This window comes from Rhipicephalus sanguineus, chromosome 10, assembly GCF_013339695.2.
Source record: "Rhipicephalus sanguineus isolate Rsan-2018 chromosome 10, BIME_Rsan_1.4, whole genome shotgun sequence".
In the NCBI taxonomy this organism is placed as follows: Eukaryota; Metazoa; Arthropoda; class Arachnida; order Ixodida; family Ixodidae; genus Rhipicephalus; species Rhipicephalus sanguineus.
In genome coordinates, this window is record NC_051185.1 from 70,854,761 (window position 1) to 70,881,228 (window position 26,468).

The following is a 26,468-nucleotide window of genomic DNA, read 5'->3' on the forward strand; positions in this document are numbered from 1 at the left end:
ATCTCTCTGTCTCTATCACTGTGTATGTGTGCGCACAGGAGTGCGTGCGTGTGCGTGTGCGCGTGCGTGTGGGTGTGTGCGCGCGTGTGCGTTTACTCACCAAGCCCGAGGGGCGGTTAATGACCACTTCAGGTACCTTCCGAACTACATTAAAATAATTCCAAGCGTGTTTCTTTTCTTTCATTTCTTTCCTAAGGGTGAGACACTTTATTCGCCGAACTTGTGCCCAGAAGGAAGTGACACACAGAGTGAAACGATAGCCTCGACTCTCGAGAATAATCGTCGGCCGTCGGTAATCTGATCAAAGGTAAAACACGCCGGCATTCATACATGTGGTATCGAAGTTTTGAGCCTTATCGCTGGTGGCCCCGTTAGTTACAAACTAAACTCTCTTGTCCCGCGTTGTGCGCGCAACCTCATCGGAAAACTCTAAAATGCTGAATGTTGCCAGATATTTGCGCGCGGTTTGTGCAAAGCAGTGGTCACACATGTGACGTGCCGGTTGCATAAAAATAAAAAAGGAGAAGCACGCGTGGTAATAAGAAAAAAAATTTTTTTGGCCATGCTTATTTACGGAATGCCGCAGCTGAAACTTGACGTGTCAACAGCAGCAAAATTGACATAGCATTTCCGCAGTATATTTATAGTAGCGTATAAACATATATCATGGTTGAACAACACGGTCGTTCCGGAGCGCTGTGGCAGCGCTGAGAACTTCACATATAGCAACAGTAAAAAACGACGACTGCTGGAGTGATCCACCTATGCGAAGCAAAGCCAGCAGACGGCGTGATCCACCTATGAGAAGAAAAGATCATCGCATGCATACTTCATTGTCCGCGTAATACAGCCTTAAAGCTTCGTGGTACGAAGAGAGTACTCTCAAACGATCACCAGCATGCTAAGCACAGACAGTTGATTCGGCTTACAGGGGGGGGGGGGGCTATTTTGTAAGCGTTCTGTCACAGAACGGAGGCGGTCCGTTCTATCGGGCCACATGCGATCGGTGGAGGCTCGTTTGACGGTCAAGACGTGAGAATAGGCAAGAACGGTCTCCGGCTCCGTTCTATCGATAGAACGGATACAAAACGGTCTCCGGACGACTTTGATAGGATCAAAATTCCATTCCCTGGCCCCAGCGCTTATGTTTCGATAAAATACAAGTCGCCCGGAGACCTGTTTTTATCCGTTCTATCGATATAACGGAGCCGAAGACCGTTCTATGACCGTTCTTGCCTATTCTCAAGTCTTGACCGTCAAACGAGCCTCCACCAGTCGCGTATGGCGCGATAGAACGGACCACCTCCGTTCTGTGACAGAACGCTTACAAAAAGCCCCCAAGGTTGCAAACAGTCTTCTGAAACATCGTTCAACGCACAAATGTACACGTACCCGCAAAAGAGGACACCAAGAATGATTCCGACGTTCTTGGTGTCCTCTTTTGCTCGTCCAGGATACCAAGAACATCAGGACACCAAAACAGGAACGCAAAGAACGGCAGGAAAGCACGGACGCCACTAACGCCAGAACACTAAGAACTTCAAGGACGTCGGCGCTCGCAGTGTCCTTGGTGTCCTGGCGTTCTTAGAGTACTCTCGTCCATGTTTTCCTCTGATCGGCACTGTTTATCTGCGCACTGCAAGCTGTTTCATAGGGCTATAAAACCAAAATGTGTTGTTAGTGCCACAGTCAAGCTTCAAAATTTCCTCCTAAGCAGCACTGGTTCCTCCACACCCACTGCACCACTTGAAGTTCATTTTGATGTAACCACTGCTAGTCCCTGTATACGCAGGTGAAGCCAGTTGCTTCGGCGCGTGACGGAGAAGTGCAGTACGAGCTTCAACTCGAGAAACATCACTGCGACCTGCACGGCAATCTGCACGCAGGCATGGCGTTCGCCCTAGTGGACCTGTACACGTGGACGACGGCCTGCACGCGGTACGACCAGGACGCGCCATTCGTCAGTCTCAACCTAACAGCCAGGTATTCGCATAACACGCAGTGTATATGTGTACGGTTATGTCACAGCTCGCTTCGAACCACTTGTTCCCGTTCTTTATTTTATACTTTTTGCTGCGATAGCAATTATATGACACTCTCTACAAGATTTAGCCGTCGCCGTCATTTTCCGTATAAAGTCAAATCGATAATATCGCTCCGCGCATCGTATGTTCGACCCGCGACGAACGCGGCTGAAGCAGAGACGAAACGAGCCGACCATCTCCGTCGCACGGAGAGCACATGCGATAACGCCACCACGCGTGCAAGGCCTGCCGTCGATCGCTCCTCAAGAAGAGGGGAAACGCCCAACCCGTCTTTCGTAAGGAGCATGAAGGGCCGCCAGGAGAGATGAGGGGGAGGGGGGGAAGGCTGCGTCGCACGAGGGGCGCGTTCGCGCGCGCTATCTCGACAGACATCAGGAGACTGCTCGTAAACGTGCTGTGCTCCCAACGCTTGCCTAGTGAATAGAGAACTGACAGCACCAAAACCGCTTTAGTCCTTGGAGCGGCCGTATTCCCTTAAACCACTGTTTTGTTGAGTTACGCGAGATCGGATCCAGAAGAGGTGATTGTTAGTCTTACTTCGTATAACATTACAATTTGTTGCTATCGCATTCAATGCTTCGCCCTTAAGCGAAACAGTGATTTGTTTCTGTCACAGCGCAGACGTGAAGTAATTAACGCCACTTCCTGCATATCAAATGACTCTGATATGTGCATTACTTACGCGTCCGTGTGTCTAAACCACACTGAAGTCCAACAGTAACTCAGGAAAAGTACTTTTTTAAAGCGGAAATGTTTCATGCCATCTTTCAGCAGGAACTTATCGACAAAAGTGACAATAACAGTGAACAAAGCCGGTCGTTTTCTAGCACCTGCGCCAGATGTATCTTTTTCCATTGCCGGTTTCCTCTTTCGATCTCTAATTCCACTTCCTACTTTCACTTCCTGCCTGTTTATTCACTTCCTGTTTCCTCCTCTCGGTCTTTAAATTCACTTCCGTTGTTCACCTCTTTCTGTCAATTCATTCCCGGTTTCTCTTTATGTAAATCAACTTCAGGTTTTCACCTCTTTCTGTTATTTTACTTCCGGTTCCCTCGGTCTCTAAATACACATTCGGTTTCCACTTTCTTGATTCACTTGCGGTTTCCACTTCCTGTAATAAAAAACTGCGAAATAGACAGAGAACCAGTAAAAGAAGGACACAGAAAATAGCACTGGTCCTCAGTCTTGTGCGTTGTTTTAACGCAGTAGCGTTAAAGGGATCGTTTCGCAGAAATTCCGGTGTCGGCGTCGTCGGTTGTGAGCGAAAAATCAGCGCTGTCCGTGAGCCAAAATTCGAGGTAGATGCGAATAAAGAAGTTATAAAAAATCTTGGATTCCAGTGGCACCCAGGGATTCGAACCTTCGAGCCGTCGCTGCGCGACGCGATGCGTTTAGCCGCTCGGCTACCACGCATACGTCCTCTAGCATGCCAACGACGAGCTATTTATATACACCGTTTACGGTTGGTGGTACGCACATCTTGGAGGTGCTTCAGCGTGGCAGTGTGTTGGCTATCACCCGCGAGATGGCGCAAAGGACTCACGGGCGCGCTTTGAACGGTAACGGTCCGCCGTGTTTCGTCGCGCCGCATGCGTGGATATTGGAGGCGGAGGGCGTCCGCACTGTGGCTTTCGTTGCGGCACGGTTTAGGTCTCCACCGAGAGGCGAAGCCAGGCTAGCGATTGGGAAGGCGATACGAACACGGTCCGATTACGCTATCACGTTCCACTCTTGAAAGCGAAGCCCAAGCGTCCTCCAAGTTTTATTTCAAGTATGTCGTACCAATTCACCCAAGCATCTACATTAGCCACTTTTTGCCTCTTGGTCCAATTCTGGTTTCCACATCACTTACCGTTACAGCCTAGCTAAGGAAGACCTCCGTGACGAGTTCGTTCAGAAACGATAGTCAACATCGTGGGCATCATACCACGCTCCAGAAAGAAGATGGAAGGGACACAGGAATACATACGTCTCATCGTTAGCATCGGAGCATTGGGTGAACGACGAACAAGGAGCTTCGCTCTAGATAGAATGCAAAAGAGCGTGTTGGATCGACTGCCATCTTTACAGCGGAGCTATAACTGGCACACCCTGATTTTGCGGCGTCCGTTCACGTGTCCGCGTACAAAAAAAAAAAACCTCCGCGACCTCCTCCGAGCAAGTTGTGGCGTCACAGATCACAAAAATTGGTGACGTCATCGACTGAAATTGTCACCCGGTCAACCGTGGGCCGATCCCTGACGCAGCGCCACACCACGTGAGATGCAGAGAGCGTCAGTGTTGCGGCATGGCCTCCGAGATGGCGGGCGCGCGGCGGGTTTGAAAACCCGCCGCGCGCCCGCCATCTCAGAGGCTATGGTAGCGGTACGCGTTTCGTATACGTGTTTCGCCCCATCAGATCGAGTCTAGGCGTTGCGTTGGCGCGATTGTGCATGACAGGCGTGGGTGGAACGCGCATTGTGAGAGAACGCCCGAGGAGCAGCGCTCTCATGAAGAACGCCCACGAGAACGGAGACGGGAGTGCGCCCGTCAGCTCTACCTTCCCATTGTGAATGGCCCCGAGTTTTCAATCGAAGCTCGTGTTGCCTCATAAGCGCCGTCGGCGTTGTAGGTGTAAGCGCTGAAACCCCGGCGCCCGCGATCGCAAAGAAGTGTGGCCTCGAAGGTACGCCTCACATGAGTATTTGCATGCGCCGTTTTCCAATAAATGATGCTCGCTGTAAATAGGTAGTCGAGATTATATACAGGAGTCCAATGGGAAGTTAGTGCCTGCGTACGTTAAGAAGCTCAGTAGAGAAAAGCAATGAAGTGCCGCTTACGCGTCCTCTTCATCGGCACTGAATTTCCGGCTGGAAGCTGTCTTCGTCCGCCGTATTCATCCTCATGCAGTCCTACGCTACTAATGATGACGGTAACGGTCACGCTTACGGCGTGCTTGAGACACAGGTCGCTCATAGAGTTGTTAGTAGCCATAGTTTCCAGCCAATGCTAAGGCTTTAAACATATTACTAGCGAAGGCCGCTGGTCACTTGCAAATAAAATTTACGAAGCGAGAGAGAGAGAGTAAGAGGAGCTGCGCAGAAATCTCTGTGCTAGACTTAGAAATAAATCATTCACCTTCGTTTTACCTTCTATTAATAAAGCTATGATGATAAAATTGACATTAGAATTCTTAATATTAATTTATCTATGTAAATCCATTGAGTATTTCACTGTAATGCCTCTTTGATAGTGTATGTTGCAGCGGGACATGACCACACAATGTGGTCGAACAACCCCGCACGCCTCGCATCGCGTCGAATTTACGAACGAAAAGATTTGCGCATTCGGGCCCCGATTCCTGCCTCTCTGTTAGCACGGGCTATCCTGTAAACCATAGGACGACTAGTAAACGTGACGGCGACACTATCAAAGCAAAAAGCTATTGGACGCTACGAGCGCGGATCGTGCGGCAGCTGCAGTGCGAGGAAACAAAAACACGACCCCCAATGTCTCTCCCAGGTTCCTCTCTCCGCCGAGGCTTGGTGACGTCGTTCTCATGGACTCCCGTATCGTCCACGCAGGAAGGAGGGTCGTCTACGTCGAGATGGACATTCTTGATAGGGCCACGAGGCGCCTGCTGGTTCAAGGCTCCCACATGATGTTCATTGTGTCAAGACCTGCATTTCGCGCTCGTTGAAAGAATCACTGGGCTCGCATTCAGAAATTCCGGGAAAATGCATTACGCCAAGTATGTTCGTAAGAGAATACTTCAGCCAATCCTAACGCCGTACATATCATTATCGATGTCAGTCGGCCAATGACAAAAAAAAAAGAAGCACTTACGAAAAAGAAGTCTCGTGAATGCAGCCCCTGCATTCTGATAAAAAAAAAAAAAAAAAAAAAAACTCGCTATGCTTTCATCTTTTCGTCTTTTAGTGGCACGACCACCGAGTGACGCCCTTGTTTCTCTTCAGAGCACTTCCGGTCGGTCACTTCGGTTTTCCGAATATCCATAAAAAAGTCTCCTAAAAATAGAAAGCGATGTTTCTGGTAAGAGAGCTATGTCGTATACATACGACATCAAAGCATAACTTGACTTAAGATAAGGACCAATTAACTGTCAGGATAATTAGTAAAAATCGATTGAGTTAATTTAAATATTGTGAGTAGCTGGGATCGTTGCGGAACCTGACGGAGCAGATCTCAACCACGCGCTTCTTTAGCACGTCGTCCTCTGAGATCCGCTTTCGGCAGCACGCGAAGCAACCAAGTTAACCCAAGGAACACACCATGGCACACGAACGCCGCCGTGCAAGTGCCCCACCCAGATACCTGTCATTAGGGTGTTCTCCAAAATATAGTTTTTTTTGGATGCTACCACCCACTGTGTTTGTGTTAATCTTAATAAAAGCTCGTTGGAGTAATGCTACTACACGCCTGCATTTGTTTGTTCACGTGAACTTCGTGCGTTATTGAATGGTAAGTGTCACTTGAACCACAGCGCTGCATTTTTTTATTGCGGGACTATTACCCATGCACAAGATTTGCGCATGGATAAATTTTATAGCGTGCCTACTACGTATTTCGAACTAGTTTGTACGTACACTGCTTTGTTCATATACAATGCTGCAGCGTCCGCTGTTCATTCTTGGAGTGCAGCTCTTGGGCGCCCGCTCCTGCGCTGAGCGCCGTCGCCGTTGCCGTCGGTGGCGTAACCGGAAGACGTAAAAGGTTAACTGAGAGACATGAAAAAATAAAGAGGAAAAAAAATACCCAGGAACGAATGGCATCTGAACACGGTCCCTCCGCGTGGCAGTCGAGTATTCTACCACAGAGCCACGCTGGTTTCTTTTTTTCTTTCATGGTATTTATTATAATGCGTATTTGAAATTATCACAAACGCTACGACGTAGTGATGCATTCACTTAGCGGCAATATTCGCACAAGCAGTGCACAAGCATTCAAAGGCTTACATGCATATATACTGTGCAAGTCCAGTAAACATGTAATGTTCTTCAAAGCTTGTCACCCAGGGAGGCTGGTAAGGATGAACAGCTCATCAAGATGGGGTGCCAGTCTGGTCCGACGTCAAGTTCTTCAGTTAACTGTCGTCTCTGCGATGTACCAGAGACAGTAGAACACTGTTTTATTAGCTGCAAAGATGTCATTCTGCTTTGGGACATCCTTCAACGAACTGTCAAAAAATATTTTAACATTATTTCACACACTATACTTTACCTTCTCTCAACGTCTCTTCATGAAGTGCCCTTTGAGATGTTTTTTTTCCTTATGGGACTGCACAGTCTGTGGAAAACGCGCATGCAAGACCGTAATGCAGAACTAACCACTGCTTCAAGTATGCATTTCATGCGTATGGCTCTCCATCTAAAGGACATTTACACAGAGCTACGCTGGTGCTTGAAACTCATTTGCAAAAACACTCTATTCAGGCGTCATGCCGGGCAAGAAATCGCGTTAACCTATGTGATATAGCGTGACAGAAGACTAAAATAACCAGTCATCACACAATGCTAACTGCTCAACGAGTGGGTGGTTTAAAGCTTCACGCCCACTGCAAAGTGCTCAGCCATAATTATCGTCATCAGCCACATGCAGCATCAACAAAGTGCACATAATACCTTACAGATGTGTAGCGGCTACCTCGCTTATCCGCAGAAAGACGAACAATGGCGTAGTGGGTGCTGTCCTCTATTTCACAAATATTAAGATTTATGGCGTAGTCGATACCTTGCGGAAAGCAGAAACTTCAAACACAGTTGGCGTTACCGCAACGCGAAGATGCGCTCATATTTCGCATTAGCCAGTATCGTACTCGTCGGTGAATTTTTAGTTGTTGGTTACTTGGTTACTTTGCACCGTGGTGCGAATATTCCGCACCCTTATTTTAGGAAATTGCGCATGCGATGTCAGTTATTCTTCTGAAGAAAGTAAAACAACAGCTGGATTCATGAATTACAGAGTGAACTTGATCTATCGTTCACGGTTATTCAGGAATCGCGCCAGTCCAGCGCGCTATTTTAGGCGGATTAGATGTCTCATCAAATGCGCAGATCAACCGTACGCGTCCCGCGGTGTCGGCGCACACACGAGTGATGCGAAAACAATCATCATGTGATGACGTCATCATATGACGTCAGCATGACACCACATAGCGCCAAAATTTATGACGTCACAATGACGTCATCGCATGACATCGTCGCTTGGTCAAAAGTGGGCCGATAACAGAGGCAGTGCAAACCAGGTGAGGTGCAGAATGCTTGCAAATCCTCCGATCCTGGAAACAGTGCAAAACCATGTTAGGTGCTGAAAGCTTTTGGAAGAGATCAGGGTATAGGATCAATACAGTGACTGAGAAGTTAAGGAGATGAATTAAGCCTTCTAGTCTACTTAGGCGAATGCGTAAGGCACCCGGTGAGTTTTTTTTTATCACCTTACGTCTTTTCAGCCCCCTTTCACGTCACAACTTCGCATCACTCCAACCCTCCATTTTCTCCTGAACTTGTGCCCTGTTCGTGACGTCACACTAACGATCAGGTGCTGAAGTCTAGCCACGGAATTCGCGAGTGAAACTTTGGCCGCAATACTTTTTCAGTCAGTGAAGCTATCAGTGCGATATTAACGACAATAGAGTTCTGAACGAACAATTTAACTCTCTATTAAACTGAATTTCCGCGTTCCGCGTTCCAGCGTCCATTTGAAACACGTTTTGGCTCGACCTCAACACGCTGCACGCCGCTTATCATACGGGTCTACGTTTGGCACACTTTGCAGAGAGGCAGCTTGCCGGAAGCCCGCGTAAATACTCGACCCTTTTGGGAATTTTTTTTATCGCCGCAAGGAGTCCCAACCGGCGCGCGACGCTCGTTACGTTTGGCTCATTTAACAGCGCAGTCCATCTTGTCAGATGCAGTCGACGACCGCAATTTTTCGGGAACCCCGGCAGCCGCAATCTCCATTATCAGGCTTTTCGGCAGGCACAATACCGTCATGTACCACTAGGAACGAATGTTCAGCGGCAACTAAAATTTCAGTTCTGGCACGATCTCCCTTTCCAGTCTTTCTCCCATCTTTTCTGAAGTAAATGTGCTCCTATAGGCGCTTTCCGAACACGTTCTGTAACGTCTATATCCGATTTCTGGACGAATAAACAGCGAGCAAAAGACGCAGAGATCATGTACTCCCTTTTCCGACTTCCGGGTACTCAATTCCCTTCCACTCACATCTTCCGGTCTCTCAATTCACTTCCGTTTTCGACTTCTAGTCTCTGAAGACATTTCTGCTTCTCACTTCCGATTCAAGTTCGCTTCCAATTTCTACTTCCGATCTCTTGATCCTGAATATAACGCGGAGACTTAGAAATGTGAAAATGCAACATTCTTTTCGCGCAGCCTCAAGCCCGTTGATTTTTTAAAGACGATAGTCTTTCTTGGGGAAAATAAAAGTTGTTTTCATAAAAAAATAAAAGTTGTTTTCATTCATTCATTCATTCTTGGGGAACTTAAACGCAGAAATTTTGGTCTGTGCGTGTCTGTCTTTCTGTCTGTCTGTCTGCCTGTCTGCCTGTGTGTCTGGCTGTCACACGATTCAATTTCAGCCACCCGGCCGCAGTTTAAGCACTTGCTGAACGCCCAGCCATCTTGAACTGGTAGCTGTGTTCATACTTGTGAACACTGTCGATCGAAAAGCCAATATTACGTATTGATGTTACGCCTCAGACATGCGTAAGTATTAAGGTGGTGTGTTCCTTTACTAGAAATACATAAGATACGTAATTCTAGATTCTAGTGTTTCTTAGGCTGCGCTGAAACGGCGCAGAAGCGGCCTGCAGAAGGCTATCGTCTTTCGACGACATTTGCAGCGTAGCACGCAGATACACGGCCAATTTTCCTTTGAAATAGCCCAGGCGAAGTTGCGAAAATGGCGGCCATGCCTGAAGCGCTGCTATACACAATGTAGAAGTAAGTCAGAATTGGAGAAGTGCAGCCAGAAGTGGCTGCACCTTCCAGAAGGCAGAAGTGCGGCCACTCTCCTCCGCGTCTCTAGATATCATCACCGCAGTGTGGGTACACTGTTATTAACGCGATAGCGTTAAAGAGCTTGTCTCGCAGGGATTCCGGTGTCGGCATCATTGGTTGTGAAGGAAAAATCAGCATTGTCGGTGCGCGAAAAATTGAACTAGATTCAAATAAATAAAACAATAAAAACTTTCGATTCGAGTTGGAATCGAACCCACGCCTTCTGCGTGACAAGCAGGAGTTCTACCACATGGCCACGCCAGTGCTTGAAACAGTTTCCGAGAAACCTTAGCGCATTTAATATTTCGTGGCAGCAGCGAACACCAGGCGTCAAAACATATGAATTGCGCAACGAGTGGGTGCTTTAAAGGGCTCCCATGACAAAGCGCTCCGGCATAATTAATCCTAATCATCAGCAACAGCACCAGCAAGGTGGGTGTGAGGTTCGTAAGGGAACACGCGCAGGTGCGCGTGTTCCCTTACGAATAAGTGGTCACATGGAAAATGTCTATACGCGCGAGGCCAAATCGGTATTTTTTAAGAAAGTAGGTAGGTCTCGATGGGCCTGGTCACGCCGAGCAGCACAAACCCCCGGGAACAGGCAATCATCAAGGTTCGTACACTTCAGGCCAATAAGTCCATATTCCTTGATGAGCAGTGCTCGCTGCATAACGAATGCGGTACACTAAAAAATTATGTGTTCTAGTGTCTCGCAGACACGACGTACATGATGGATTGTCTGCACGACCTTGTCGGTATAATCGCTCACGCACTAATACAGAGCCAACTCTTAGCTTATTTAAGAGGGCTCTGTCACGACGAGGCAATGCACGACCACGAATACGGGGAGGGAAAAATCCGCTTGCTACACGTTGGTCAGGGTGCTGCTTTAAATGATGTCGGCGGATCAACGGACGAGCGTTGTCTAACAGGCATGATATTTCTTGGCAGTCACTGGTTGTGGGCACAACTTGAAGCTAGGTGATCGGCCCCTTCATAGCCAGCAATACCCACATGAGAAGGTATCCACTGGCAAATGAGGGACACCCCACTAGAAATAATGTTTGTGGCAGATTTTACAATGTTGCATGTAATTGGACCGTCGCAGTCTTTTCTCAGCAGTCTGCTAAGGGCAGCACGAGAATCTGTGAGTACGACAACCTTTGGTGCTCCTATTTCTTCTTGAACAGGAAGTGCGTAACCTTCATGCACGTCAGGTGTTTACTTTCGGTCTCATGATTAATTTTTGTTTCCACATCCGGACTGCTAATTTTCCACTTCCGGTCTCTTCCTTCAAAATAAGGAGCGGAAACTACAAGAAAACGAAAAATTCCACCTTGTCTTTTTTGAAGTAGCGGGTGCACGAAGGAGTTGTTGTCGCCATTTCTTGGCCACGGCTACCGCCTTCCACTTGGTTGTTAGGGCAAAAAAATTAAGAAACAGAAAAAATATCTATACATAAGGTATACAGTCCTGCATCTGGTTAGTTTCCAAATGTCTCGTCTTAACAGAGCACACACACACACACAATTGGAGTGCACACTTTCAATGTAGTTCGCTCAATAGTAATCACAAATATTAGTGCCTTCAAAACGAACGCTGAAGCACTTTCAGTGCTTTGTGATTTATCCGTGACAGCCATGGGCAGGCCTGTAGCAAGGGGGGTGGTCCCTCGGGGCTCTGCCCCCCCCCCCCCCGAAATTTTGGTGGAGGGGGTGTTTTACCGAAAATGAATAATGAAAATAGATGTTTTTCTCAAATAGTCAAAGGTCTTAAGCAAGTGCCCCCCCCCCCCCCAACCCACCCAGAAAAAAATTCCTGGCTTCGGGCCTGGCCATGGGCCTAGCATTTTCGCCAATGAGAACGTTCGTAGCTATGTGAACAGCGCGGGAGAGACGCGAAGACAAGGGACCGACGAGGACCGGCATTGTAGAATGCCAACTAGCCCGGTAACGCACCTTGCTTCAGAGAGCGTTCGCTCTGAATCCTGTGTGTAGAGTTCCAGTTCAAGTCGCTCCCTATGTGTTATGTACTTGGGACAGTCGATCAACCAAGGAGGACTCCATGCGACCAACAGATTATGCATATCCTCGTCGTCTTCGTTCAACCTGTGGAAAAAGGGAGGTGTCTAGCAATTTTTTAAGAATCCTTAACGCGACACTTAACGCGTGGCCTCCGCGATCAGCTCTGGCAGCGCGTTGTAGCCGATCGCGGAGGCCACAGTTGAGACCAAGGAGGTTTAAATATTTTTAACTCTTTGTATCCCAGTGTCTACATATATGTGGACAAAATATATCACTGAAGTGGGATCAGACTAGCCAATGCATTGCCTTAAAAATCGATTTGAAATGTTGGCATTACTTCAGCATTTCATAAAAAACATCTATATGTGTCAATTGCTGTAAAGAAACAGCGGTAAGTGCGCACAGAACAATGGCGTTCTTTTCGAGTCGCCTGCAGAGGTGTATGCCTACATTTTCTTTTTTATGAGTCCACACCATATTCTTAATAGTTTTTAAATTACTCGGCTTTATTCGAGAAAATGTAGGGTTTATCTTGTTTTTGTGTGACTTTTGTTCCACTGTGAGCGACCAAAGTTTTGTAAGTTGGGTTGTCGCTGCGGCGTCCAGCGTTTGTGGGCGCCAGGCATACCGAGTTCGTGTAAGAAGCTGATAGAATGCCGCATGGTAGTAGGACCCGCTTCGGTTGCCGTGCGGCTATACACAGAACATTATCACTATTATAGCAAAATACGCCTTTTAGAAGTCATTTAAAATTTATTTGCTTTTATGGGGACGTGGATTAATTGATGAAGACATACATGCGATAATTTTCGAGCTGACTAGCGGAAGCCAATTTCCCCGATTTGGAGAGCACTGATTATTAGCGAGTTGAAGCAGAGCCATCAATAGGCAAGTGCCTGTTGAACAATGCTACTGCTGATGCCGAAATCATTCAGTTTGAACGTAACCATGAACGCATTGGCAATGATGTCCAACGATGATAAAGATGATGACGAAAACGTTCAAGTACAGCTGTGGGCAAGCAAATGGGCCTGAATGTTGATGATGGAAGTGTTGAAAATGAGAATTAACGCGTTGATGATGGCGACAATGAACGATCATGATGAAAGTGTTGTATCAGAGCCGTTAGCAAGCGGTCACATGAATGTTTATGATGATGATGATGATATTAATAATGAACGCGTTGGACTGGTGATGAAGGCGCTGATTATGGTAAGTAGTGATGATGATACTGATTAATGCGCTTAAACAGAGCCGTTCGCAAGCAAATTTCCTATGTACGATAAAGAAGGATGATGGACCGAGCGTGATTGGTGTTCCCAAAGTACACATATGTGAACACTTGTTTTAGAGGCGAAGCTCCTTATAGCGGCACCCGTTCGTGTTCGTTCCTCGTAGCGTAGTATGTAACCAGTCTTACGCTTTGACCTGCAAGGTGGTGCCGGTGGGAGATTTCTCCTGTGCGTTGTTGAACAATAAAAAAAATTCGCAGCGTGCGCGTTAACTAAAAGCCGAATTCTTCTGTCTCTCATTTCCCATTAGCAGCCATTGGCACGTTCCAGTAGGAAACGTTAGTAGAAGTAGAAGTGTAAGTGTTAGCTAAAAGCCGACTTCTGCTGTCTCCCATTCCCAGTAGCAGCCATTGTTTATCTCCAAGGTAGTGCCTGGTGAGATTTCTCCTGTGCGTGGTTAAACAATAAAAATTTTGTTCAAAACGCCGTTGATTGATGAAATAAACCAACGAAAGACGCCAGATGTTTTGTAAAAGCAAAACGAAAGAACGCCAGATGTTTCTAAAGCAAAACGAAAAGACGCCAGCTGCTTAACGAAAGACGCCAGATGTTTTCTAAGCAATGGTTTTCTAAACAATGAAAATTCACAGCGTACATGTAAAATTAAAGTGCGCTGCAAGTCGTCATAACTCATCGAACCTTTAGTATAAGCGCGCCCGATCTCACGTCGGTGATGATGTACTGGGCAGAATTCACGGAAGATCCACGGTTTACCGATGAACCTCCGCAGCTTCGCCCACTCATCATCATTCACTCCGTGGATATGCTGTGACTTTTCTTCTAGAACCAAAGCTAAAGTTCATTCATCCATCCATCCAACCAAAGCTAAAATTTGCAGGGTTTTTTTATATTCCTACTGTCGTATGTATTCTAATTGCATACGCAAACAAAATTTACATGCGCAATTTGGATTGGCCGTGGGATACACAGGGCTAAAACTCCTTGGTCGAGACACAACCAGTGTTGCCGCTAGGTTGCCCCTACTACGCTGATAGCGTAGTAGGGGCAACCCTTGGCTATCTAACGATAGCCAAGGGTCGTGGTGAGCTGCGCAGCGCTAGCGCGCGTGCAAGTCAGCGCACTGTGGATGTCGAACGCGCTGAAAGGCTTGCTACGATAAAGCTGCGGATCCGATCATGCCGCATTTTCATCAAATCGTTACCAACGCCCTGAAGAAACTGAAGTACGCCAAGAGTTTCACTGACCAGGTATGGCGTCCGACTCGAGATTTCTCGATTACTAAACTAAGAGTTTTCGTTAGCGTGTAACTTCATTTGCGCAAGAAGATGTAAATAGCTGTAACTCTAGGAATGTTGCATTCGTGATGCAAACTACTCATTCTTCCACTGGATTCAGTGAATGCACTTGTGCAGGATGTTTGCTCGCTTGCTAATCCAGGTATCGCTGTTGTACACGTGGGTTAGCCTCGTCGTCTTCTAAACACAGTACCGCATTGTGTTGAACTTCGAACATTTATTAAGGTGATAAAATCCGGGACAGCTTACCGCTATCCCATGGTAGGTTAGTACCCTAAATCGTTAATGATTTGTTCTAAACACACCGCATATACTCATGTATAGGCCGCCTCCGTGTATAGCCCGCACACTCGATATTGGTCTCAATAACATGAAAAAAAGAAGAGAGAACTAAAACGAGCAAAAAACGCACCTAGTCCCACAAAGGGATCCACTTAGTTTTCGCCACTCGCCGCACACAAGCGTGCTTCAACCGCTCGACGTTTGCGCAAGTAGGTCATTGAAGGCGAAATTTCGGTGGTACTACTACGAGTGGATGGCCGCGGACAACCACGAAAGAACACCGACAGGGCGACTGAAGCGAGCGTCTCTTCAGCAAGCGCGAGTTTGGATCCTGGACTCGTGGCATTCGTTGATAGTGGACACCATCGCAAAAGGGCTTTAGAATCATGGGGCTACCAAACGCCTCGAACGGCACAGAGGACGATCAGCTTTGGGAGAGTCCCGAAGAGCTGAGCTCGTCCGCCAGTGAATTTTCCGACAGTTCGAAAGACGAATCGAACACGCAGCTCGAGCCACGAGTCCAGCGGTGGTCATGTTACTTTAGGCCGAGTCACGCTAACGCCGTTTTTCATATTCCTTTAGTCACGCGAACGCCGCAATGACGAAGTGAACGCGCAGCTTGCGAGTCTTTAGCTACGAGGCGTGCGGTTGGTCACGTGATTTTGATGGCAATATCAATTATACAGACACTCCAGGCGCATTGCTGCCGTCGCCGTGATGTTCCGTATAAAGTTCAAATAGATAACATCGGCCCGCGTGTCATATGTTCTACGTGCGAGTGAAAGCGTGCGAGGGCCGCCGACGATTGCCACTCAAGGAGAGAGGTACCAGACCGGCCGTGTCAGTCACGCGAAAGGCGCATGATGGGGTGCCGGAGGGGGGCTGCGTGGCTCCGGCAGAAAACGTGTACTCTGAAAGGTCGGGCGTGACCACCCAAGGTAGCACGTGTGGTATCTTCACAGGGAATCAGCACACGGCTTATACCTTTGTAGGTGTTGCGTTCTTATCGCAAAGTTTGCGTTGAAGCCAAGCCGCTCGAAGTTCGCTTCGCTCGCTGTAGCAGCCTCATTTTCTTACTCCAGCGTTTTGTTGAGTTACGCCAAGCCGCATGCAAAACAAGTGTGCTGCTAGCCTTACTTCGTATAATATTCAAATTTCTTGTTGTCGCATTCATCGCTTCGCCGTTGCGCAAAACTGAATTTTTTATACCGCGCGCGGTTTTTCGCTCAAGGTCACGATGGCATGACATATAAGACTTTGCTAGGCGACTGCTGGTGATCGTCTTGTTTCAATGGGGATGCGAATAAATATCAACATTTACCTTCATCGTTACATAAGCAATCTTTGAAGTGAGAGTCAAGGAACGCGATTCATCGCGGGCGCTTACACTGCGCAGTCCCTGCGCCTTAACTTACAACACTAACAAAAGCACCGCTGTGCTCGCAGGTGAAGATCGTGACGGCGCAAAAGGGAGTCGCCCAGTTCGAGCTTCGGCTGGAAAAGGAGCACTGCGACCTGCAAGGCACTATGCACAATGGCACGGCATTCACCCTGATAGACCTGTACACGTGGGCGACTGCCTGCACGCTGTACGATGAAGGCACGTCGTTCACGAGCCTGAACATCGAGGCCAGGTATATGCAAGATCGCATTGATATTATTGTTGCGAGGCTTTTAGGTGGAAGTGCACCAGTATTTCTTTGAGTCGTATTATTCCGTCATCATTAATGATATCACTGTCCGAGATAACATATGAAAAAGAAAAAAAAAACCAAGAAAGAGCTCGAGTGGTGTACATTGTGACATACAAGCTATCATATTGTCGCGTGGCTGTGAAGGTGAAGAAAGCAGTATTTGGTGAAACCGGTAAGGATTGTACTCTGTTAGCTGAAGTTGTGCCAGGAAAACAAACAACACTCACAGAACAACGATGGCGAGTAGCAAGGTCATCGGTCGTCAAACTTTGACCTATGGTGATACGTGTTTTTATCGCTGTAGCATTTGTATGGACACTCCAGGTGCATTTTCGCCGTCGCCGTGAGGTTCCGTATAAAGTTCAAGTTGCGAAACATCGCCCCGCACGTCTTATGTTAACGTGCGAGTGAAAGCGTGCAATGGTAGCCGACGATCCCCGCTGAAGTGGAGAAGAAACATGCTGGTCGTCTTTCGTCGCGTGAAAGGCCCATCAGAGCATAGAGTTTCCTACAATATTTACAAGAAAAAACTTTGGCGCGAGGTCGGGTGCTAAAGGAGTTACCTGTTAGTCTTGCTTCGTATAATTTTTCTATTTGCTGCTATCGCATTCATCGCTTCGTCCTTGCGGCGACAATGTGACTTATTTTAGCTCATTTCTCTCCTAGATCAACTTTTTTTATTTATTTAGTTTTTGCTCCCTTCCTATAGCACTGTTTCTTCAGGGTTTGACTTCCTGTTCGTTGAGTAACAAAATTGCACACTTACTAAGTAGGGCCTATAACTGCTCATGGGCACCTTAAGAAATGAATGAATTTGCTACCTTCTAGGCCGAATGAAGTCTTGTCAAAGGTTTCGGTATTTTCCGTAGGTTTCTGGCTCCAGCGGCGCTTGGAAGCGAGATCTTCATCGACTCCCGGGCGGCCGACCCAGGCGGCAGGACTGCTTTCGTGGAAATGGATATTCTCGACAAGACCACCCAGCAGATCCTTGTCCAAGGAACTCACACTATGTTCATGCTCTCGAGCAGAGTGGGGCGAAATACTCGACGCGATAATAGAAAATTTATAACGTGCGATAAATAAACGTTCCGTCGCAAAATCAGATCATTATCCCAGTAATATTCAATTATATGGGGTGGTGGCTGTTGCAAACAAGTGTACCCTAGGTAATATGCCGTATTCAAGCGCCTCTTCTAACACAGGTAAAGCTCGATTAAGTTATTCTAGATATATCCGGAGATAACTTCTTGTATTAGATGTGAAGCATCTTATAGCGGAGTTCAATCCGGTGGTGGTGGTGGTGGTGTGCGGCGTGACCACCCTTACTGCGCATGCGCAAGCCATCTCCACACACCTCATCTCCCTCTCAACACCCCCTCTCCCCTCTCCACTTCCCCTATCCTCATCCTCTCTCTCCCCCTTTCCCTCTCTCCCCTTTCCCCTCTGAAACGCGGGCTCTACATGCCGAAACGCTGCTTCGCATCGCCTGATGGTCCCCTTTAGCGGGAGATGGTGTGATTTTTGTTAGTAAAATGATTCGCATGCAGTGCACTGCCATTGTTCATGATGAATTCAGTGCTTGAATGTCTAACGGGAGTGGAGACGCATAACGGATCGTATATGTACAGCTAGACGAAACGTGTTACTGTGAGTAAATGTGTGATGGAGGTTAGCCAGCCATGGAAGAAGCGCCCAGAGGCAAACGCACGTCACACGTGCACATATCAACGGACACGGGACGGAGCACAAAGACGCAACGATAAACATATAATATAGGCTTGTAGTAATTATAACGTTAGCGTTAGTGAAGTATACCACAACAATTACAGTTCGGCTGACCTACAGACACGTCAGCCGCTCGTCACCAGACAAGGCACCAAGAGACAAAGAGGAAGGCTTTTATAGACATGTAAAGAGAGATGCCAGCACAAAGCCAATAACGATAACCATACAAGCTTGTAGCACTTATACCGTGAACAGTAGTGAAATATACCGCGACACTCATAGTTCGGCTTACGTAGCTGTTCTATAAGCGCATTCAGTGTGGTTGCTTTTACGAACTGGACTCGAACCAGACGTTTACTAATGCCAGATCGGAAGCTTAGATTAAGTGATTGATTTCGCCCCTATCGACATGCGGCTGCCCCTATCTGTATTCGACACAGCTTGCTTGGGCAGTGGTCACACTGAAGTAAGTATCTATTTAGACACGGACCAGAAACACACAAAGAATCACGGTGACGCTTACAACTTTCTAAGAATGCGAAGGCGAAAGACTAGTTCAACCCATAGCGATGTGGAATCAAGCTCTCAGCCCACGCGGTGACGTATAGGCAACACTTATAGGCGCCAGGCCCGTAGCCAGGGGAGGGGGGGGGGCTACCCCCCCCCCCCTTCCCCGAAATTTTGATGAAGTAGGTGTACTTCCGGGTACTGAATTCCCTTCCGCTCACATCTTCCGGTCTCTCAATTCACTTCCGTTTCCGACTTCTGGTCTCGTAAGTCACCTCTGCTTATCACTTCCGATTCAAGTTCGCTTCCAATTTCTGCTTCCGATCTCTTGATTCGGAATATAACGCGGAAACTTAGAAACGTGAAAATGCAACATTCTTTTCGCGCAGTCTCAAGCCAGTTGATTTTTTAAAGACGATAGTCTTTCTTGGGGAACTTAAACGCAGAAATTTTGGTCTGTGTGTCTGTCTGTCTGTCTGTCACACGATTCAATTTCAGCCCCCCCCCCCCCCCCGCCAACACGATTCAATTTCAGCCCCCCCCCCCCCCCCCCGCCAAAGTTTAACCACTTGCTGAACGCCCAGCCATCTTGAACTGGTAGCGCCGTTCATACTTGTGAACATTATCTATCAAAAAGCAAATGTTACGCATATCTGAGGCGCAACATGAATACGTACGTATTAAGTGATGTGTTCGTTTACTAGAAAATACACAGATACGTAATACTAAAGACCCTAGTGTTTCTTAGGCTGCGCTGAAAATGCTAGTGTTTCTTGGGCTGCGCTGCAAATGCTACGCTATGAGCCAGACGCGGCGATTCAACATAGAGGAGGAGGACTCATGTAGTACGGCCGGTAGAAGACTATCGTCTTTCGACAGACATATGCAGCGAAGCACGCAGATACGCGGTCAATTTTTTCATGTATACCCCGTTGCAGACAACCTATCAAGCAACCCTCCGCCCCCTGCCCCCTCTGAAAAATCCTGTATACGCCTTCGATTAACATGTCACCAGGGGTGAATCCGCCGACTATCAACTGTCGCTCTGTCGTTTTAAACACAGGAGAATTAAGGCGCTGGTACTGCGTGTTTTCCCACTTTACCCTAGTTCTCGCTGTTTCAACATATATTGTATCCAAATTGGACGAAGGGAGTGTTGCATTTTACAGTATTTTTGAAGTTACCGCGTCGGACTTCTTTCAATAAATGTCGCAGGTAGAATTAAGACCGGAAGTGGAAGCCCGAATGGAATGTAAGGCAGGAAGTGCGTAACCTTCATGCAGGTCAGGTTTTTACTTTCGGTCTCATGATTCATTTTTGTTTCCACATCCGGACTGCTAATATTCCGCTTCCGGTCTCTTCCTTCAAAATAAGGAGAGGGAACTACGAGAAAAGAAAAATTCTACCTTGTCTTTTTTTGAAGTAGCGGGTGCACGAAGGAGTTGTTGTCACCATTTCTTGGCCACGGCTACCCCTTTCCACTTGGTTGTTGGGGCAAAAAAATATTAAGAAACAACAAGAATATCTATACATACAGACATATACAGTCCAGCATCTGGTTAGTTCAACATTTCTCGTTTTAACAGAGCACACACACACAATTGGAGTACACACTTTCAATGTAGTTCGCTCAATGGTAATCACAAATATCAGCGCCTTCAAAGCGAACGCTGAAGCACTTTCATTGCTTTGTGATTTTTCCGTGAAGGCCATCACCCCCCCCCCCCCGAAATTTCGGTGGAGGGGTGTTTTACCGAAAATAAATAATAAAAATAGTTGTATTTCTCAATTAGTTAAGGCCTTCAGCAAATGTCCCCCGTCCCCCCCCCCCTTGAAAAAATTCCAGGCTACGGGCCTGGCCATGGACCTAGCATTTTCGCCAATGAGAACGTTCGTAGCTATGTGAACAGCGCGGGAGAGACACAAAGACATTGTTTAGTTTTTACCAAAACTAAACAATGAAAACAGGTGTTTTTATCAAATAATCAAGGTTTTCATCAAGCCCCCCCCCCCCCCCCCCGCCCGGAAACTTTCCTGCCTACGGGCCTGATAGGCACCGTGCAATCAACACCTCCTATGGTGCAATGGGCTTTTCCAAATGGGACAACAGCGCAAGGACCCACAGCCCAGCGAGCACAAGCAGCCAAATTGGGCCTTGTCCAGACTACAATAGAATCGAACGCGGTTCGCGCGTCTCCCCCCCGCCTAGACCATGCATGTTGGGCAGGGCCACCGCCATCGGACCAATGGGGAGCACGCGTCTCATCCTTCTTCACGACCCTACTGCGCTGCTACTCACGCGAGCGGCGCAAATACAAGGTGGACGCGCAGCTCGCACGCACACGTTCTTTTATTTCAATAGGAATTATGTGGAAACTCGAAGCGTATTTTTGCCGTCACCGTGACGTTCCGCATAAAGTTCATATACATCGTCCCAGGCATCATATTTTCTATGTGCGAGTGAAAGCGCGCCAGAGCTGCCAACGATCGCTGCTCAAGCGGAGAGGAAATGCGCCGGTAGTCTCCGTCGCGCAAAAGGCTCGTGGAGGACTGCCGGAGTGAGGGCTGCGTGGGCACGGAAGGCAGTGCGTATCTTGACCTGCCGGGCATGGTCGCCAGCGGCCGTGCCCGTATCACTAGAGGGGGTCAGCAGACTGATCATACCGTTCTACGTGTTGTGTTCTCACCGTTCAATTTGAGATGAAGTGATAGAAAAAACAAAGGTCGCTTCGCTCGCTGCAGCCACCGCGTTTCCTTACGCCAGCGTTTTGTTGAGTTACGCTAAGCCGCATGCAAAAGGAGTCAGTTGCGAGCCTTACTTCGTATAACATTCCAATTTGTTGCTATCGCATTCATTGCTATCGTCGTTATTTGTTGCTATATGTTGCTATCGCATTCAAAACAAACAAAAGAGATCAAAAAGACAAAACGTGCCACCTGCTACAAAAGTCTGTGGAAGGGGAGATGGTAGGTGATCACACAGGCTTGTACCAGTCGCAGCAGGTCCCGCTCTCGAAGTCCCGAGCGCCTGTTTGAAACCCGTCGCATCATGGCGAGAATCTGTTCGGTTTGTCGGGACAGGAGAGAGAGTTTGCTTTCCCGTTTGCTTGAACGTGTAGCCCAAGTATGCGAGCACGCTCCACATGAGGGACGGGAACGCCATCCACGTGCACCACGATCTTGGGTGGAGGGGTAATGCTACGCGCCCGGATGAGATAGAAATCAAGCGAATTGGCCGCGCATCTGCGTGCTGTTGTGCCAGAGCAACTGACCGAATGGGGAGGCGAATAAACACTTGCACTTCGTTGGAAGTCCACGGCATCGCGGTCAGCGTCTACCCTGCGACCAAGCAAAGGGCCCGCACCTGCCACCTGGAGGCAGGGACTTAGCCCTGCATGCATTGTCTGAAATCCAGTCGTTTCAGCCAGTCCCGTCGATTGACGCCAGTCGTTTCAGCCAGCCACGTCGATTGACGCCTGTCGTTTCAGCCAGCCACGTCGATTGACGCCTGTCGTTTCAGCCAGCCCCATCGATTGACGCCAGTCGTTCTTCGAAGCTACCCAGCTACGGAAAGCAGCATTCCTGAGGACGATGGAAAGGCTGCTCCACACCTGGGACCAAAGAGCCACCCTGTCAACAATGGACTGGTCCCCTATTTAAGACCGGCCTGGTCCGTTGTTAGAGAGACGCCCCAGCCGACTTGGTCGTGCTGGCAGGCTCTGTCCTGCTATAACCTGCTATAAACTGCGATAACCTGCTATAACCTGCTATTACCTGCTATACCTGCTATAAACGTTGTTACGTTTTCATAAACGTTTGGCCTCCTTGATCTGCTCATAAGCGATAGTCCGATCTCGGCATCATCGGCTTGCCAGCCTCCCGGCTTTTTATCGACATGCAACCCCCATTCCTAACAGTGCTTCGCTGCAAATGTCGTCGAAAGACGATAGCCTTCTACCGGCCGTACTACACAAGTCCTGGTCTCAACCGCGGCCACCCGTGATGCTGTTCCCAGGGCCACTCCCAGCTGGCAGCACCATATCGTCGGCAGAGGCTTTTTGGTGCATAGCGTCGCATTTTCAGCGCAACCTAAGAAACACTAGGGTCTTTAGAATTACGTATCTATGTATTTTCTAGTAACACAACATCTAATACTTACATATTGATGTTGCGCCTCAGATATGCGTAATATTTGCTTTTTGATCGACAATGTTCACAGGTATGACCGCAGCTACCAGTTCAAGATGGCTGGGCGTTCAGAAAGTGCTTAAACTTTGAACGGGTGGCTGAATTGTGTGACAGACAGAAAGACAGACCGAAATTTCTGCGTTAGAGTATCCCTAGAAATACTATCGTCTTTAAAAGAAAAGCTCAAGCAGACGGGCCCCAAAGACTTGCGCCGTGATTGCACGTGTTGTTGACGTTGGCGCAACACATGCTCGCAAATGCATGGGGGTGGGGTCCACACCCCGGCAACAGACGCATGAGGACGTTCACATCCCCGCTCCCACAATCCTCTCCTCAGAAATTTTTCACTTTTGCATGCGTGACCATAACGCACGCATGAACATACATAAAGGGCGATTGCGCCCCTTGTTGCCGGCCAACACACAGGCGCATTTTTGCCGTCCCCGTCATTCTCCGCATGAACTCTAAATCCATTACATCACCGGAAGCGGCGTACGTTGTGTGTGCGAATGAAATCATGCGAGCGCTGCCAACGACCGCTGCTCAAGGAGAGAGTAAAGGCGCCGGCTGTCTTTCGTCGCGCGAAAGGCGCATAGAGAGAAAAGCCGGAGAGGGGGGGCGGCTGAGTGGCTCAGGCAGGAAATGCACACTTTGACCGGCCGGGCTGGTCGCCTACACCGCATCTTTAGATTAGATCAGCAGGCGGCTCGTGCCTTTGTACGTGTTGTGCTTTCATCCCAAAGTTTGCGTTGAAGCCATCGACAGCACTGTCACTTCGCTCGCTGCAGCGGCCGCGTCTCCTCATACGCCTGCGTTTTGTGGAGTTACGCCAGGTCGCATGCTCAAAGAGCGAGCTGATAGCCTGACTTCGTAAACCATTTCAATTTGTTGCTATTGCATTCATTGATTCACCCTTGCGGCGAAACGCTAACTTTTTTTTTAAAATTAATGTCATCACTTCGCAGGCGCCCCCATATCCTATAATTTTCATTGGAAACATAACAGTAACAAGCATAGGTCGGCAAGACGTGTGGAGCTCACTCAGACTCCCTCATGAAATATATTTTGACTTTAGGGCTCACACTCACCAAAATTTTTCTCATCCGGACTCAGACTCACTGAAATTTTTCTGAACCGGACTCACTCGTACTCAAACTCACCAAAATCTTGCCCACTCGGACTCACGGCTCAATCTGAGTCTGAGTGAGTCAACTCATGAGTCCATTAGCGTATACTAACTTTTAACATCAATATCTCATATCTGCTGCTCTACTTGGCGCGTTTTGATCTCGTACCTTCAAATACGAGTTATCAATGGTTACAATTCTGTAAGGGCGTTTGTATTGAAAGAGATGACTCTCACGAGATATTTTTATCAAGAATTTCCCGTGAAAGACTTTGCTGGAGGGAGGTCAAATCCCCCTCACCCCACCCTTCTCCGTAACTGACGCCTCTGATAAATAAATATTAGACTAAATAAATAGACTCCGCCACCGCCGCGCGCGACTCGCCACCGCCGGTCCGCGCTTTCCAGAGGAGTGACGTCGTAGCCTTGGCAGACGTATTGGCGCCAGCGCGCGCGTAGCTATTCGCCTTCGCTGTGCAGTCGCCGTCTGACACTGTGCTGGAGCCGCTTGATAGCGCCTCTGACTGGCATTTGCAGTTGGGTAACGCCATGGAGAAGGAGAGCGCAAATGCTGCTCAACGGCGCAGAAGAGCCGAGAAGCTTATCTCATCGAATCCCGAAGTAGTTGCCTGGCAATTAGCGGTTCAGCGTACGAAGAATGAACAGAAGGAGGCTAATAATCCTAGACAATCTGGAAAGCTAAAAATAATCAGCTGAACCTTTGCTAACGCTACGTATATCCTGGAATAGCCGAGCCAAGCCACTGCAAATTTTTTCTTTCATTGTATTTATTAAAATGAGTAATAGACTGGCGCTTGAAAGCTATTTGCAAAGAATACCCTATATAGGCGTCATGTCGGGCAAGGAGCCGCGTTAACCTATGTAATATAGCGTGGTAGAAGATTAAAATAACAATCACAGATCAATCTCACAATGCTGATTGTGCAACGAGTGTGTGGTTTAAAGCTTTTCTTGTGCACGCACAATAAAAGCTTTGTTGGCATTCAACGCACGCCCTCGTATGCTGTTTCTTGTCCATGTTTAGCGCTCTGTTTTTATGATGGATCCGTACCAACGAGCTCACATCCAAACTCTTCTAGGTCATCATTAACGTTCGGAGCAAGTGACTGAAGCAAATGTGAAGCAAGTGAGACTTGCCATTGAGGCTTGAAACGTTTGAGGCTTGCGATTCAGCACAGTTGCTTGGGCTTGCACTGCGTGGTCTTGCCTAAACTTCCCACACTAACGAAAGCACCACCGCGCTTGCAGGTTAAGGTCATGATGGCACAGCAGGGAGCCGCCCAGTTTGAGCTATGGCTGGAAAAGGAACACTGCAACCTGCAAGGCACTATGCACAATGGCACGGCACTATGCACAATGGCACGGCACTCACCCTGATAGACCTGTACACATGGGCGACTGCCTGCACACTGTACGATGAAGGCATGGATTTTATGAGCCTGAACATTGAGGCCAGGTATATGCAAAATTTGACCCATATTATCAATACAAAGTAATTTATTGGAAGTAAATCATGATTCTATTGATCACATTATAGGCTCAACATCAAAACGCCATTTTGTGAGATATTTGAAAAAAGAAAGCTAGCTGTAGTCATGTAAATTGCGACAAACTATCATGTCACATGGCTGTGACGTGAAGAGCATGCAGTCAAACCGGTGAAGACTGAAACTGGTAAAGGTTGAACCCAGCAGAGGAGAAAACTCTCGTAGTAGCTACTATGTTAGCGACGAGCAAAGTCGTAGGTAATCGAAACTTGATCTATGATGAAACGCATTATTTCTTTACACATGCCTCAGCACACACATGTTGCACACACAATACACACACAGAGACGTTTTTTACCCATGTTCCAGCGTAATTGTTGGTATTTGCATCAGTTCTTGAATGTACACAGCTATTCATGTCGAGCATGCATACTGATTAGAAGCGTCAAAAATGTTTGAGAAAGTATCAATACCTGAAGGTGCAGCTTGTGCTGAGTTAAAACAGTGGGCGAACATTGTCACTATGAAAGACACCATAAAGTATGTGCACATAAAGATTTAAAGCTCTAATCAAGAAGAAATATATGCACAAAAGGCTAACATTGTATGAGATAGTCTGAAGAGTGGTGTGAAGACTACTGTGAAATCTGCTGCATGGGTTCTGCCATCCAAAGTGTCCTGCGGTGGGCTCAGGCCAGGCCTGAATCCACGGGCTCAAGCCGCACTTCGGCCTACTTCATGAACAGCCTAAATCAGGCCTTCAAGCACATGGAGCATTATGCATTAATGCATGGTCCAAGGCA

General features: G+C 47.8%; 2 protein-coding genes across 2 annotated transcripts in view; both read left to right on the plus strand.

The window, feature by feature from the left end:
- Positions 1–6,214, plus strand: part of LOC119372683 (uncharacterized) — a 34,882-nt gene extending 28,668 nt beyond the window's left edge. The window contains exons 3-4 of the mRNA XM_037643128.2: positions 1,793–1,983; positions 5,547–6,214. Coding sequence (XP_037499056.2) covers positions 1,889–1,983; positions 5,547–5,724 — 273 coding nt within the window. The 5' untranslated portion in view covers positions 1,793–1,888 and the 3' untranslated portion in view covers positions 5,725–6,214. The remainder of the gene's footprint in view (positions 1–1,792; positions 1,984–5,546) is intronic.
- An 8,301-nt stretch (positions 6,215–14,515) lies between these two features.
- LOC119406484 (acyl-coenzyme A thioesterase 13-like) lies at positions 14,516–25,555 on the plus strand. Its single transcript, XM_037673229.2, has 4 exons — positions 14,516–14,587; positions 16,364–16,551; positions 17,481–17,640; positions 25,427–25,555. Exons 1-4 carry the CDS (start codon positions 14,516–14,518, stop codon positions 25,553–25,555), a joined length of 549 nt encoding a protein of 182 aa, XP_037529157.2.
- The last annotated feature ends 913 nt before the right edge of the window (positions 25,556–26,468 follow it).